At 39.8% G+C, this 13633-nt stretch overlaps 1 protein-coding gene across 1 annotated transcript; it reads left to right on the plus strand.

The window, feature by feature from the left end:
- The first annotated feature begins 10254 nt into the window (after positions 1-10254).
- LOC146467338 (uncharacterized) lies at positions 10255-11451 on the plus strand. The gene has a single exon (XM_085126130.1). It carries the CDS (start codon positions 10255-10257, stop codon positions 11449-11451), a length of 1197 nt encoding a protein of 398 aa, XP_084982256.1.
- The last annotated feature ends 2182 nt before the right edge of the window (positions 11452-13633 follow it).

Genomic DNA, 13633 nt, shown 5'->3' on the forward strand with positions numbered 1-13633 from the left:
TGTTGTCTTTCTTCTCTCTATCGCAGGATTCGATCGAAATGCACTCGTCTCTTCTTAGCAAGGTATCACCTCTTAAATGAATAATTTGGCCAACATTGTGATAATCACGATTGATCCCTTTGCGCAAGAAATTCTGCCAAGTGTAGCCAGACCATTGGGGCGCTTCCAATGATGAAACAAAACATTTGTACATTTTGGTCACCATTTCACCCAACTTTCTGAGTCAAAAAGCCTTTTCGATCAGACATGTTAGCGAAATGAACAACTAGGTGGCCCTGGTTTTATTTTTCTCATAAATTCCCTGCCCTTTTCTATCGCTGAAGCGTTCATGCATTATACGCAGACATCACGCTTCATGCACTAAATATTATGGGGACCCTCGCAAACACATGTCAGAACTTCGACTGAATTTGTAAGTCGATTTTTCAACGAAACTAACCGCTAGGTAAATTCTGCACTAGTAGATTATTCTTAAATAACGATCAGCTTTCTGCAAAGGTTGGATAGTTGGTTGATTTTGTCACATAAATTCATCATGACCGGATGATATCAACAATCAGTTACACAGCGCGACAAAAAATGTTACCGGTAAGTCCTTACCATGTGGGGACCATCTAGTAACAAGTAGGCCCAAAAAAAATTACTTGCATTCGATCGAAACGCACTTACAAGACATTCATATTTTAAAATCACATCATTTACATTTGTTACGTGATATCGTGAGCAAAATATGTTACTGTCGAACTGAGTTATCGCAGTCTATCCGTCACAGGATACGATCGAAATGCACTCGTTGTCACTCGTTCCTTTTAGCAAAGCTTCATCTCTTAAAGCTAACCTATAAACCAGATTTCAGCAGGGAGAAAAACAAACATTTCAGATCCGGCTACTTTGCGAATGTTCATACCTACGCAAGTACAGCTCCCGAACTTTTGCGAAATTTTAAACACTTCGCATTTCGTAAGCACACAGGGGTCAAAAGGGGGTCACAAGTCTTGTACCCGCTTTCCGGTGTTTATAATTTCGATCCCAAGCTGTCACTGATGGCGAAAGTTTAAGGTGACACTTCACGCGAGAAAAGTCTAGCAGCGTTTTTCATCCCAATTTGTAAAACAATACTCTTTGAGCCGAAAGCTATTCTAAACAGATATTTTACTGTAACGAACGACTAGGTGGCCCTGTTGTCATTATTTTGTCCAACAATACTGGAAAACAGCATTGCGCGGGAAATTTTGTGTTCAGAACATGTGGGGACTCTGGAACTACACTGAATTAGGTCGCTATAATCTCCCGGCCAAAAATTAACTGCATTCAGTATCGAAACGCACTTACTAGTCAGCGCCCTTTACAGCAAGGCTTCATCACCTACATTGATAATAAATCACATGAATGTTACATTTCAACTACGCCATCATGTGGCAGAATTTTCTGTTCTTGGGCTATTATTTACCGTTAACTTTTTTGTGTCAAATTTACCGCCAATTTTTTACTGTAAAATCTGTTGTTGTCTTTCTTTTCTCTATCGCAGGATTCGATCGAAATGCACTCGTCTCTTCTTAGCAAGGTATCACCTCTTAAATGAATAATTTGGACAACATTATGATAATCACGATTGATCCCTTTGCGCAAGAAATTCTGCCAAGTGTAGCCAGACCATTGGGGCGCTTCCAATGATGAAACAAAACATTTGTACATTTTGGTCACCATTTCACCCAACTTTCTGAGTCAAAAAGCCTTTTCGATCAGACATGTTAGCGAAATGAACAACTAGGTGGCCCTGGTTTTATTTTTCTCATAAATTCCCTGCCCTTTTCTATCGCTGAAGCGTTCATGCATTATACGCAGACATCACGCTTCGTGCACTAAATATTATGGGGACCCTCGCAAACACATGTCAGAACTTCGACTGAATTTGTAAGTTCGATAAGTTGTAAGTTCGAATTTGTTCGATTTTTCAACGAAACTAACCGCTGGGTAAATTCTGCACTAAAAGATTATTCTTAAATAACGATCAGCTTTCTGAAAAGGTTGGATAGTTGGTTGATTTTGTCACATAAATTCATCATGACCGGATGATATCAACAATCAGTTACACAGCGCGACAAAAAATGTTACCGGTAAGTCCTTACCATGTGGGGACCATCTAGTAACAAGTAGGCCCAAAAAAAATTACTTGCATTCGATCGAAACGCACTTACAAGACATTCATATTTTAAAATCACATCATTTACATTTGTTGCGTGATATCGTGAGCAAAATATGTTACTGTCGAACTGAGTTATCGCAGTCTATCCGGCACAGGATACGATCGAAATGCACTCGTTGTCACTCGTTCCTTTTAGCAAAGCTTCATCTCTTAAAGCTAACCTATAAACCAGATTTCAGCAGGGAGAAAAACAAACATTTCAGATCCGGCTACTTTGCGAATGTTCATACCTACGCAAGTACAGCTCCCGAACTTTTGCGAAATTTTAAACACTTCGCATTTCGTAAGCACACAGGGGTCAAAAGGGGGTCACAAGTCTTGTACCCGCTTTCCGGTGTTTATAATTTCGATCCCAAGCTGTCACTGATGGCGAGAGTTTAAGGTGACACTTCACGCGAGAAAAGTCTAGCAGCGTTTTTCATCCCAATTTGTAAAACAATACTCTTTGAGCCGAAAGCTATTCTAAACAGATATTTTACTGCAACGAATGACTAGGTGGCCCTGTTGTCATTATTTTGTCCAACAATACTGGAAAACAGCATTGCGCGGGAAAGTTTGTGTTCAGAACATGTGGGGACTCTGGAACTACACTGAATTAGGTCGCTATAATCTCCCGGCCAAAAATTAACTGCATTCAGTATCGAAACGCACTTACTAGTCAGCGCCCGCTTCATCACCTACATTGATATTAAATCACATGAATGTTACATTTTAACTACGCCATCATGTGGCAGAATTTTCTGTTCTTGGGCCATTATTTCCCGTTTTTTTTTTGTGTCAAATTTCCCGCCAATTCTTTTTACTGTAAAATCTATTGTTGTCTTTCTTCTCTCTATCGCAGGATTCGATCGAAATGCACTCGTCTCTTCTTAGCAAGGTATCACCTCTTAAATGAATAATTTGGCCAACATTGTGATAATCACGATTGATCCCTTTGCGCAAGAAATTCTGCCAAGTGTAGCCAGACCATTGGGGCGCTTCCAATGATGAAACAAAACATTTGTACATTTGTCACCATTTCACCCAACTTTCTGCGTCAAAAAGCCTATGTGATCAGATATGTTACCGAAATAAACAACTAGGTGGCCCTGGTTTTATTTTCTCATAAATTCCCAGTCGTTTTCTATCGCTGAAGCGTTCATGCATTATACGCAGACATCACGCTTCATTGCACTAAATATTATGGGGACCATCCCGAACACATGTCAGAGCTTCGACTGAATTTGTAAGTCGATTTTTACCGAAACTAACCGATAGGTAAATTCTGCACTAAAAAAAATTCTTAAATAACGATCAGTTTTCTGAAAAGGTTGGATAGTTAGTTCACTTTGTCATATAAATTACTCATGATGATAATAATAACAATCCGTTTCACAGCGCGACAGAAAATGTTACCGGTATGTCCAGACCATGTGGGGACCATCTAGTAACAAGTAGGCCCCCAAAAAATTACCTACATTCGATCAAAACGCACTCACTAGACATTCATATTTTAGAATTACATCATTTACATTTGTTACGTGATATCGTGAGCAAAATTTGTTACTGTCGACGTTATCGCAGTCTATCTGTCACAGGATTCGATCGAAATGGACTCGTCCCTTATAGCAATGCTTCATCTATTAAAGCTATTATTTGGTCAGACTTTGTGATAATCGCAATTGCTACATTTGCCCTAGAAATTTTGCAGAGTGTAGCCAGACCACTAGTGAAACAGAACAGCTGCACATTTTGGTCACCATGCATTTCACCCGATTTTCCGAGTCCAAAAAGGCTTTTCGATCAGATACTTTACAGAAACGAGCAATTAGGTGGCCCTGGTTTTATTATCATTTTTTTTGAAAGATAAATTTCCTTCAGTTTTCTGTCGGCGACTTGTTCATTGTGACATTGTGTTATACGCACTGGTGGATGTCGAGAAAAAACAAATCCGGTTTTTCGTCACAGTTTTATCCGAATTTCTGAGTCAAATTGTTCGCCTTTAACTAACAACTAGGTAAATTATGAACACTTCAGCCTATAACATGGCGATCTGTTTTCATAAAAGGCTCCTTAGTTTCACTTCACAGCATAAATTCACCATAATAATCACAGCAATCAGTTAATTACACTGCGTGAAAAAGTTTTGTGTTCAGACCCTTGTGGGGACCTTATTTAACAGTAGGCTCTAAATCCCCCAAAACGTATTCAACAGGACAACGTAGCGCAGAGAATTAACAACTTAGGGTCCTTAGGAACATAAGGATTTATAGCTCACCCGTATAGCCTAGCTAAGCGTTCCTCGTGAACTGCTCTGCTGTGTGGTACATGTAATGCGTCACCGAACCGAAAAAAAAAAAAATTCTAGCCAAAATACTTGGCAGTAGAGATAATTCACTGTCACGAAGTAACATTTTGCACTTGGTTCAGATCTTATCTACATTAATGGAACAGGTATTTATATGCATGGGGACTCGAATAAAGCATTATCTTAGTAAATCCATTGATAAATTCATTGCAATGTCTCAGATAAAAAAAGTCCTTTCATCTTTCTTATCTTTGAACAAGTTTCAATCACCTTTGGTCCCCTTAATTTTCCATTGCTCCAGAATCGGAGAAGTGGGGACCGTACTATACAAACAAAAAAAATTCTCCTTTAATCTTTCTTATCTTTGAAAGTTCACCGGCTGGCGGTTGCGTTGGTCCTCTTAAGTCCGTAGCATGTTTTCACAACATTGGCTCACGGACACACAAGATAACATTAAAGTCAAACGGAACAAACTGAGCTGTCAGCCAAAAACAAACCGCCAGTGAACGTTGAGTCAACCTATTTAGCTAATGGAAGCATTTTCAGCCCTTTACCACCTTTTCCTTCACATGTGGCTGTTTTGGCTTGCATTGTTTTCCTTATCAGCAAAGCAAAATTAACCAATGGTTCACTCTTCCTTCTAAAAGTAATTAAGCTGCGAGAACAATATGTAAACCTTGATCAAAATGACGTGAAAAGAAATTTTCGTTATTAACTCAGAAGAACACGACGGTTCGTTTAGGACGTGTTTTACAGATAATACTAGACATTTCTTTGGCGAAACATAATTTATTGTTTAGAGTATGAAACTAGTATCAGTTATTCGAGATTATAAAACGGCGCTCGAGTTAAATTGACTTCGAGAATACGAATGCAGCAACAATATTGTTCCGCAGGGAATAAACGTTTGAGACTAACAAATCGTTTCAAAAACCTTTACAAGAACCACCATCAAACTAGCATCGAAAAGCGATCTCCTGCGATGAAGTGACCGGCCTAGCATCACCAGATTTAAGCAGGGAGAAAATCAAACATTTTAGATCCAGCTACTGTGCAAATGTTCATACCTGCACATGTACAGCTCCCAATTTTTTTTTTTGCGAGATTTTAAGCACTTCGCGTTTCGTAAGCACACAGGGGTAACAAGTCATGTACCCGCTTCCCGGTGTTTATAATCCGGATCCTAAGCTGACTCACGGCGAGAGTTTGAGGTGACACTTCAAGCGAGAAAAGTCTAGCAGCGCTTTTCATCACAATTTGTAAAACAAGACTTTTGGAGCTGAAAGCTATTCTAAACAGATATTTTACTGCAACGAACGACTAGGGGGCTCTGTTGTCATTTGTCCAATAATAGAAAACAGCATTGCGCGAGACAATTTTGTGTTCAGAACATGTGGGGACTCTGGAACTACACTGAATTAGGTCGCTATATCTCCCGGCCAAAAATTACCTGCGTTCAGTATCGAAACGCACTTACTAGTTAGCGCCCTTTACAGAAAGGCTTCATCACCTACATTGATATTAAATCACATGAATGTCACATTTTAATTACGCCATCGTGTGGCAGAATTGGGCCATTATTTACCGTCAAATTTTTTGTGTCAAATTTCCCGCCAATTTTTTACTGTAAAATCTGTTGTTGTCTTTCTTTTCTCTATCGCAGGATTCGATCGAAATGCACTCGTCTCTTCTTTGCAAGGTATCACCTCTTAAATGAATAATTTGGCCAACATTGTGATAATCACGATTGATCCCTTTGCGCAAGAAATTATGACTAGTGTAGCCAGACCAGTGGGGAGTTTACGAATGATAAAACAAAATATTTGTACATTTTGGTCACCATTTCACCCAACTTTCTGAGTCAAAAAGCCTTTTTGATCAGATATGTTAGCGAAATGAACAACTAGGTGGCCCTGGTTTTATTTTTCTCATAAATTCCCTACCCTTTTCTATCGCTGAAGCGTTCATGCATTATACGCAGATATCACGCTTCATGCACTAAATATTATAGGGTCCCTCGCCAACACATAATAATAATAATAATAATAATAATAATAATAATAAGAAGAAGAAGAAGAAGAAGAAGAAGAAGAAGAAGAAGAAGAAGAAGAAGAAGAAGAAGAAGAATCGTTATTGTGCTCTATTGTGCTTACAGATGTCTGAACTTCGACTTAGCTCTTTTTCACCTTACCTCAGTCCTATATGTAGAGTCTTCTTTTCTATTTGCCATGTTCCTGACTCCCACCCTCTTTTTCGATTACTCCTGCTCGCATTTTGTACTTTTTATCTGGCTGCCCACATTTGTGCGACTTCCGCTATCCGCCCTTAGGGCTCTCGCCTGATTAAATGTATAAAGGACACCAAAAGGAGTTAGTTAAGGCGACATTCAAATGAATCAGGTTTCCCTCAAAGCATACCATAAATGCAATAACACAGGGAAGAAGGAATATACAAAAGGATTCTTAGAGAAGCTGTTCGATGGTTTTACTTAATATGTTTGTGTTAACTTAAACAATCTTTTAACATATTGAAATATGTTAATTAGCGAGGGCTTTGTACAGGAACAGAAAAGTTTCACTTTGTGCAAGTACTATTTTGGAAAAGAGGTCAAGAGAGAGTAGAGAAGAGTAAAGAAGAGAGAGTAGCAACTTCTGTCATATTTGTAGTAATAATCATTATCTGAACCACCTCGAGTTACGGAAACTGGTAGTAAGTTACTGGACTCAATTATTACCAACTTTGCGCTCTTTTTGTACAATCATTGTTTTATTTTTGCCAAAATTGGGGCTTCTCTTATAGAGAGGGATTGTTAAACGCACAGGTTTGGGATTTGTCGAATCAAAGGTCAAGGCATTAATAATCATACTTTTTTGTCTTTATTCGTTCTGATCAATGTAAACATCAATACCATCAACAGGATATGCCGGAGGGTATCCCTATCGAGGGTATCTCCTTATTAAATCAAAGCAATTCAACTCAAATCAAATGTTAGTTTTTGATGAGAGGGGAAAACCGGAGTACCCGGGGAAAAATCTAACCCGCGATCAGGCCATTGGCGATTGGTGGAAGGCGAGTGCTCTGACACTGCGCCAATCCTACTCTACAGAGTTGTGACTGGTAGAGATGCCTATAGACGACTGTAATGATGTTCACGCTGCTTACCGGGCCTTGTTTCAGCGATTCGCAAAACTGTTGATAAAAAAACATCTGTTAGAAGACTGTGTCTATCCGTCCAAAGTACAAACCGTTAATGAATGGCGACGTTCGAAATGCGATTGCTAAAATTAACAAAGAGTTCGTTTGGGTCATCCAAGTCAATTGGATCATCCAACTCAGTTGGATCATCCAAGTCAATTGAGTCAGTTGTGTCCTTAAAGTCAGTTGGATCATCCAAGTCAGTTGGATCATCCTTGTCAATTACGTCATCCAAGTCAATTGAGTCATTTGGGTCGTTAAGGCCTTTTTAGTCCTTGTGACCTTTGCTTTTGACCATTGACCTTAAAACTTGGTGACCATGTAGTCCTTGACGGTTTAACTTAGGTCAAGGGGGGAAGTGATCAGAGGTCAAAAGCCAGGAGAGTCAAAAGTGACTTTTTTCTGGGTCAGAATGCCTCTCAACAAATTTGAAGTTGGGAACATGTTCTTAGAGAGGATGATGAGAAAGAGAGCGCCAGATTAGCACTTGTGACCTTGAAACTTGGTGACCGTATTGCCCTTGACGAGTGGACTTAGCTCAATAAGTAAAAAGGTCAAAGGTTAAAAGCAAAGGTCATATGGCATATTTTTCTTCCTCCTAACCTTTGATTTTGACCTTTCACCTTGTCGCTAAAGTGTAGTAGGCTTCTTTATGCTGTTAACATCTCCTCCAATTTTCATGGTCATTGATTAAAACCCGAGCTCAGGAGAGTAAAAAGTAGTTTTTTTCTAGGAAAAGATACGATGCGTTTTTAGTCCCTGTGACCTTTGCTTTTGACCGTTGGCCCTGAAACTTGGTGACCATATAGTCCTTCACGGTTGAACTTAGGTCAAGGAGGAAATCAGTCAAAGGTCAAAAGCCATGGACGTGGCTTTTATTTTTCTTTTCCCTGACCTTTGGTTTTGACATTTGACCTTGTTGCTAACGTATGTTAGGCTTCTTCATGCTGTTAACGTCTCATCCAATTTTCATGGTCATTGATTAAAATTCAAAACCAGGAGAGTCAAAAGTGCCTTTTATATATGGGTCAGAATGCCTCTTCACAAATTTGAAGTTAAGAACATGTCCTTAGAGAGGATGATGAGAAAGAGAGCGCCAGATTAGCACTTGTGACCTTTGCTTTTAACTTGTGACCTTGAAACTTGGTGACCGTATTGCCCTTGACAAGTGGACTTAGCTCAGCAGGTAAAAAGGTCAAAGGTTAAAAACAAAGGTCGTGGGGCATATTTTTCTTCCTCCTGACCTTCAGTTTTGACTTTTCACCTTGTCGCTAAAGTATAGTAGGCTTCTTTATGCTGTTAACATCTCCTCCAATTTTCATGGTCATTGATTAAAACCCGAGCTCAGGAGAGTGAAAAGTAGTTTTTTTCTAGGAAAAGATACGATGCGTTTTTAGTCCCTGTGACCTTTGCTTTTGACCGTTGGCCCTGAAACTTGGTGACCATATAGTCCTTCACGGTTGAACTTAGGTCAAGGAGGAAATCAGTCAAAGGTCAAAAGCCATGGACGTGGCTTTTATTTTTCTTTTCCCTGACCTTTGGTTTTGACATTTGACCTTGTTGCTAACGTATGTTAGGCTTCTTCATGCTGTTAACGTCTCATCCAATTTTCATGGTCATTGATTAAAATTCAAAACCAGGAGAGACAAAAGTGCCTTTTATATGGGTCAGAATGCCTCTTCACAAATTTGAAGTTGGGAACATGTCCTTAGAGAGGATGATGTGAAAGAGAGCGCCAGATTAGCACTTGTGACCTTGAAACTTGGTGACCGTATTGCCCTTGACGAGTGGACTTAACTCAGGGGGTAAAAAGGTCAAAGGTTAAAAGCAAAGGTCGTGGGGCATATTTTTCTTCCTCCTGACCTTTGGTTTTGACCTTTCAACTTGTCGCTAAGGTATGGTAGGCTTCTTTATGCTGTTAACATCTCCTCCAATTTTCATGGTCATTGATTAAAACCCAAGCAGGAGAGTGAAAAGTAGTTTTTGTCTGGGTCAGAATGTCTCTTCACAAATTTGAAGTTGGGAACATGTCCGTAGAAGGGATGATGAGAAAGAACGGGCAAGATTAGCATAATTATTTTGCACTAATCTGCAAAATGGAAGTCACCATGATACGTTTTGTCTGGGTTGGAATGCCACTTTTCGCCAATGTGGAGTTAGCAACGATGAGAAAGGCCAGGTAGTTTACCGATCTGCATCAATCTGCCAATTTTCACCAATTTGGAAAATACGTTAGGCATGTCTTTAAAGACAGTGACGCGAAAGTGCGGGCTACATTCGTACAATTTTGTTGGATCGGCAAAATGGGCCATGAAAGACCATGATGACAAAGCCCCGGCAGGGGCGGATCCAGGATTTCAAAAGGGGGGGGGGGGGTGGATGGCAGACCATATTTATTGAAGGGTGGTAGAGAAAATGCCCTGACTAAAAAAATAAACAAGAAGCTCAAATTCAACTCGACAACAGAGAACATTATAAACCTCTCCAAACTCCCATGACGGTGGAAACATCACAAAGAGTTCACGAGCTTGTCGCACAATTGCATCAAAATAACTTCATTGATGACATGACAAAGAAATGCTTTTCTCAAACGCGAGATCCGCCAAGAATACTAATATTTTACACCCTTACTAAGATCGACAAACCAAATCCGGTCGGAAGACCGATAATTTCGGGCTGTGAAGGCCCCACAGAAAGATTATCATCTTTTGTGGACAAATTACTTCAGCCCATCGTACAAAAACAGAAATCGTATCTAAAAGATACAACGGATTTCGTAAACTTCATAGAAAAGACAAAGGTCTCTCAAGATACTATCTTAGTATCAATGGATGTAACAAGCTTGTATACAAATATACCACAGGAGGAGGGTATTACAACAGTATGCACAGCATACGAGGCATTCCACAACAATAAACCTCCTATACCGTCACACTACCTCAAAGAAATGCTTAAACTTATCCTTCAGGAAAATTCATTCCAATTGGTTGGAAAAAATTACCTTCAGACCCATGGAACTGCAATGGGTACAAAAATGGCCGTTGCATTTGCAAACATCTTTATGGCCGATATTGAAACAAAAATGATGAGTCAAAACAAAACAAAACCAATAGAATGGAAACGTTTTATTGATAACCTTTTCTCACTGTGGGATAGTGACGAAAAGAAAATTAACCTGTTCATTGAACAAGCTAACAAATTCCATCCTACTATTAAATTTACGGCCGCAATTTCAGAGAACGAGACTAGCTTTCTCGACACAATAATTTTCAAAGGAGAACGTTTCAGAAATGAATCGATCCTTGACATCCGTACACATTACAAGCCTACTGAAACCTTTCAGTATACACATTTTACCTCGAGCCATCCCTTGGGTGTTAAAAGAGGTTTTATTAAAGGCGAAGCACTCAGACTACTGAGAACAAATTCTTCTGAAACAACGTTCGAAAAAAGTATCTGCAAATTTAAATCGCGCCTCATAGCGCGCGGATACCCCCACAAGATGATACAGACAACGTTATCAGAAGTCAACTTCGCTGGAAGACAGTCGGCTCTACAGCAAAAGAAAAAAACTCGTAAACAAATCTTGCCTTTTGTTACAACGCACCACCCATCGGTGCGTAACCTTAAAAATATATTGATGCAAAACTGGAAGTTCATACAAAATCAGCCTTTGCTGAGAAACATATTTAAAAATCCGCCAATTATATCCTACAAGAGAGGACAATCTCTTAAGGACATGCTTGTTAGGGCAAAAATATAAAGGCAGCGTTCATAAAATTTACACCACATAACGCAGTGAGCCGTGCAGGCCTGTCATTTCTATTATTATCACTAATGAGCCAATCAGAATCTTACTTCGCCTCACTAGGCGTTGTCAAATGGCTTCCTTGCGAACTTTTGCGCGAAAAGTGGCGGCAGACGACGAAACGTGGCGTAACAACAACCAGACATGAGCGAGAGATAATTTTTCTTTCTTTCTTTCTTTCTTTTCTATTTCAAATAAAGTGACATTTCGAATTTTTTTAACTGAAAAATGGGGGGTGGATATCCACCCTATCCACCCCCCCCTGTATCCGCCCCTGCCCGGCAAGATTAACACAAATCGTCACTTTCATTTGGGATAAAGTAGGCTTCTGGAGAGTTACGCTATAAGAAATTGGACCGAAATAGTATTTTCTTGTCGCATTTCCGAAATCGACCGTTCCGTAAAATTATCCCACTTCTCTTAAATTTAGACTGTCTGTTCCATGACATTTTAATTCAACGAAAACGTTTAGTTTTTACACGAGCACAGGTTAAATTAAGCTCAGTCAGGATAACAACGTGTATTTACATTGTAAATGTAAACAAGAGCAAAATCACCGACACTTGTTATCAGTTCATCCGTGATACGATATTGCTTGTTTTGAAATTTGTCGAATAGACGAATTTTTATATAAGAGGTATTTGTGTTGATAGATCTGAAGTTTTAACGGTCGGTTCTAACAAATAGATTCCATTTGGCCGTGCGCGCCCTATTGCTGAACGTTGAGAAGACGTCAAAATATGGCAAGAACAAAGAAGTACGCTAATGAACCTCAGGCGAGTAGCGTGTCTGATGTTATTGCCGCATTTTGACATCTTCTATGCGGTACACACGGTCCCCGAATGGAATGAATTTGTTATATACCTTAATGCTAAGATTCTCTAAAGTGAGCTTCATACCAAGTGCTTTCACAAACGTTGTAAACTGTAAAGAACTTCTTAGGATGAAGAAGTTGCAAATTAGCATACTGAACTTCAAAGAAGTTTGGAAACAGCTTTCTCAAAGTAACCTTTATTCTACTAGCACATTTCTGCTTCCAAAAAATCGACCGCGTGATGTTGTTCATCGTCGACTATTCCTGCATTTTCTCACAGACAAACGTGGGGACAGATTTCATCCGTTTTGTCTGACGACAAACATTCTAGCTTGTTAGCACACAAAAGGCCCTATATCCCATTGATCTGTTCCAAGACGTTTTGTTTGTTGTTGTCTCGGACGACAAGCAAATTTTCGGGAAAAAATAACTTCGTCCTGCCATAGTGACGACATTCGTGCGTGCGTCTGTACTATATGGTAAATACCTGGAAAGTTGAATAGACTATTACAATTCTTACCGTGTACTTATTAATATATGTTATTGTGTTTAAGGCGGACGAGCAGCCCCCTAGTAGGGTAAGTGCAATGGCTGTAGGACATAACATCTAATGGCGAAGAAGTGCAATACCAGAGAGAAGGGTCCGCACACAAACAGGGGGACATCGGTCGCCAATTGCGCTGGGGAGTCGAACCCCACCCCTTTAATAAAAAAATCTGCAAACATTGTGCCACAAAGGCACGCAAAACGGAAACAAAAATCATCGCACAGTAGACCAACAAAGGACACCAAGCGCTAGCAATCTTACGAAACGGATACAAACAAAAACATTACGAATAGTTACTAAACAGTGTGTACAACCGGTGAAGGCGACACAGAAAGCAAATATTAACACATGACAAAAACAATAACATTACAAGTGTTGACGAGCAAAGGAAGCAACATCCCAATTGCTTCCCCGACAGTCAAACATCACAGTTAACAAAGCTGCACAGTCATATGATTGTCGATAGGATAGAGCATGCCAGATAGAATGTTTTGGTTGATTGGCATAACTAACAATGCACGTCGCCCGGGAGAAGGCTGGGTATGAAAACCAGTAAGAAGTGTTGGAAGTGACTTTGAGAACAGGGCTGGAGGATGACTCCTGTCCCAAGATTGGACCTATCTTACGCAGGTTTCCTCTTAAAAGGTAATAAAGGAAAGATTGGCGTAGGTGTCATCCTGCAAACCTAGCACGGTCTGGCTGGCATGTACAAATTGGTCTAAGCTCTCCTGCTGCCCCAATAACACTTCGGCACCATGGAGGCCATGTCGATGAGT

This window comes from Pavona decussata, unplaced genomic scaffold (genome assembly GCF_977016875.1).
Source record: "Pavona decussata unplaced genomic scaffold, jaPavDecu1.1 SCAFFOLD_137, whole genome shotgun sequence".
Classification (NCBI taxonomy): Eukaryota; Metazoa; Cnidaria; class Anthozoa; order Scleractinia; family Agariciidae; genus Pavona; species Pavona decussata.

What these genes read in the sequence shown, in the direction of transcription:
- LOC146467338 (XM_085126130.1), top strand. Translation starts at nt 10,255, where the DNA reads ATGACAAAGAAATGCTTTTCTCAAACGCGAGATCCGCCAAGAATACTA.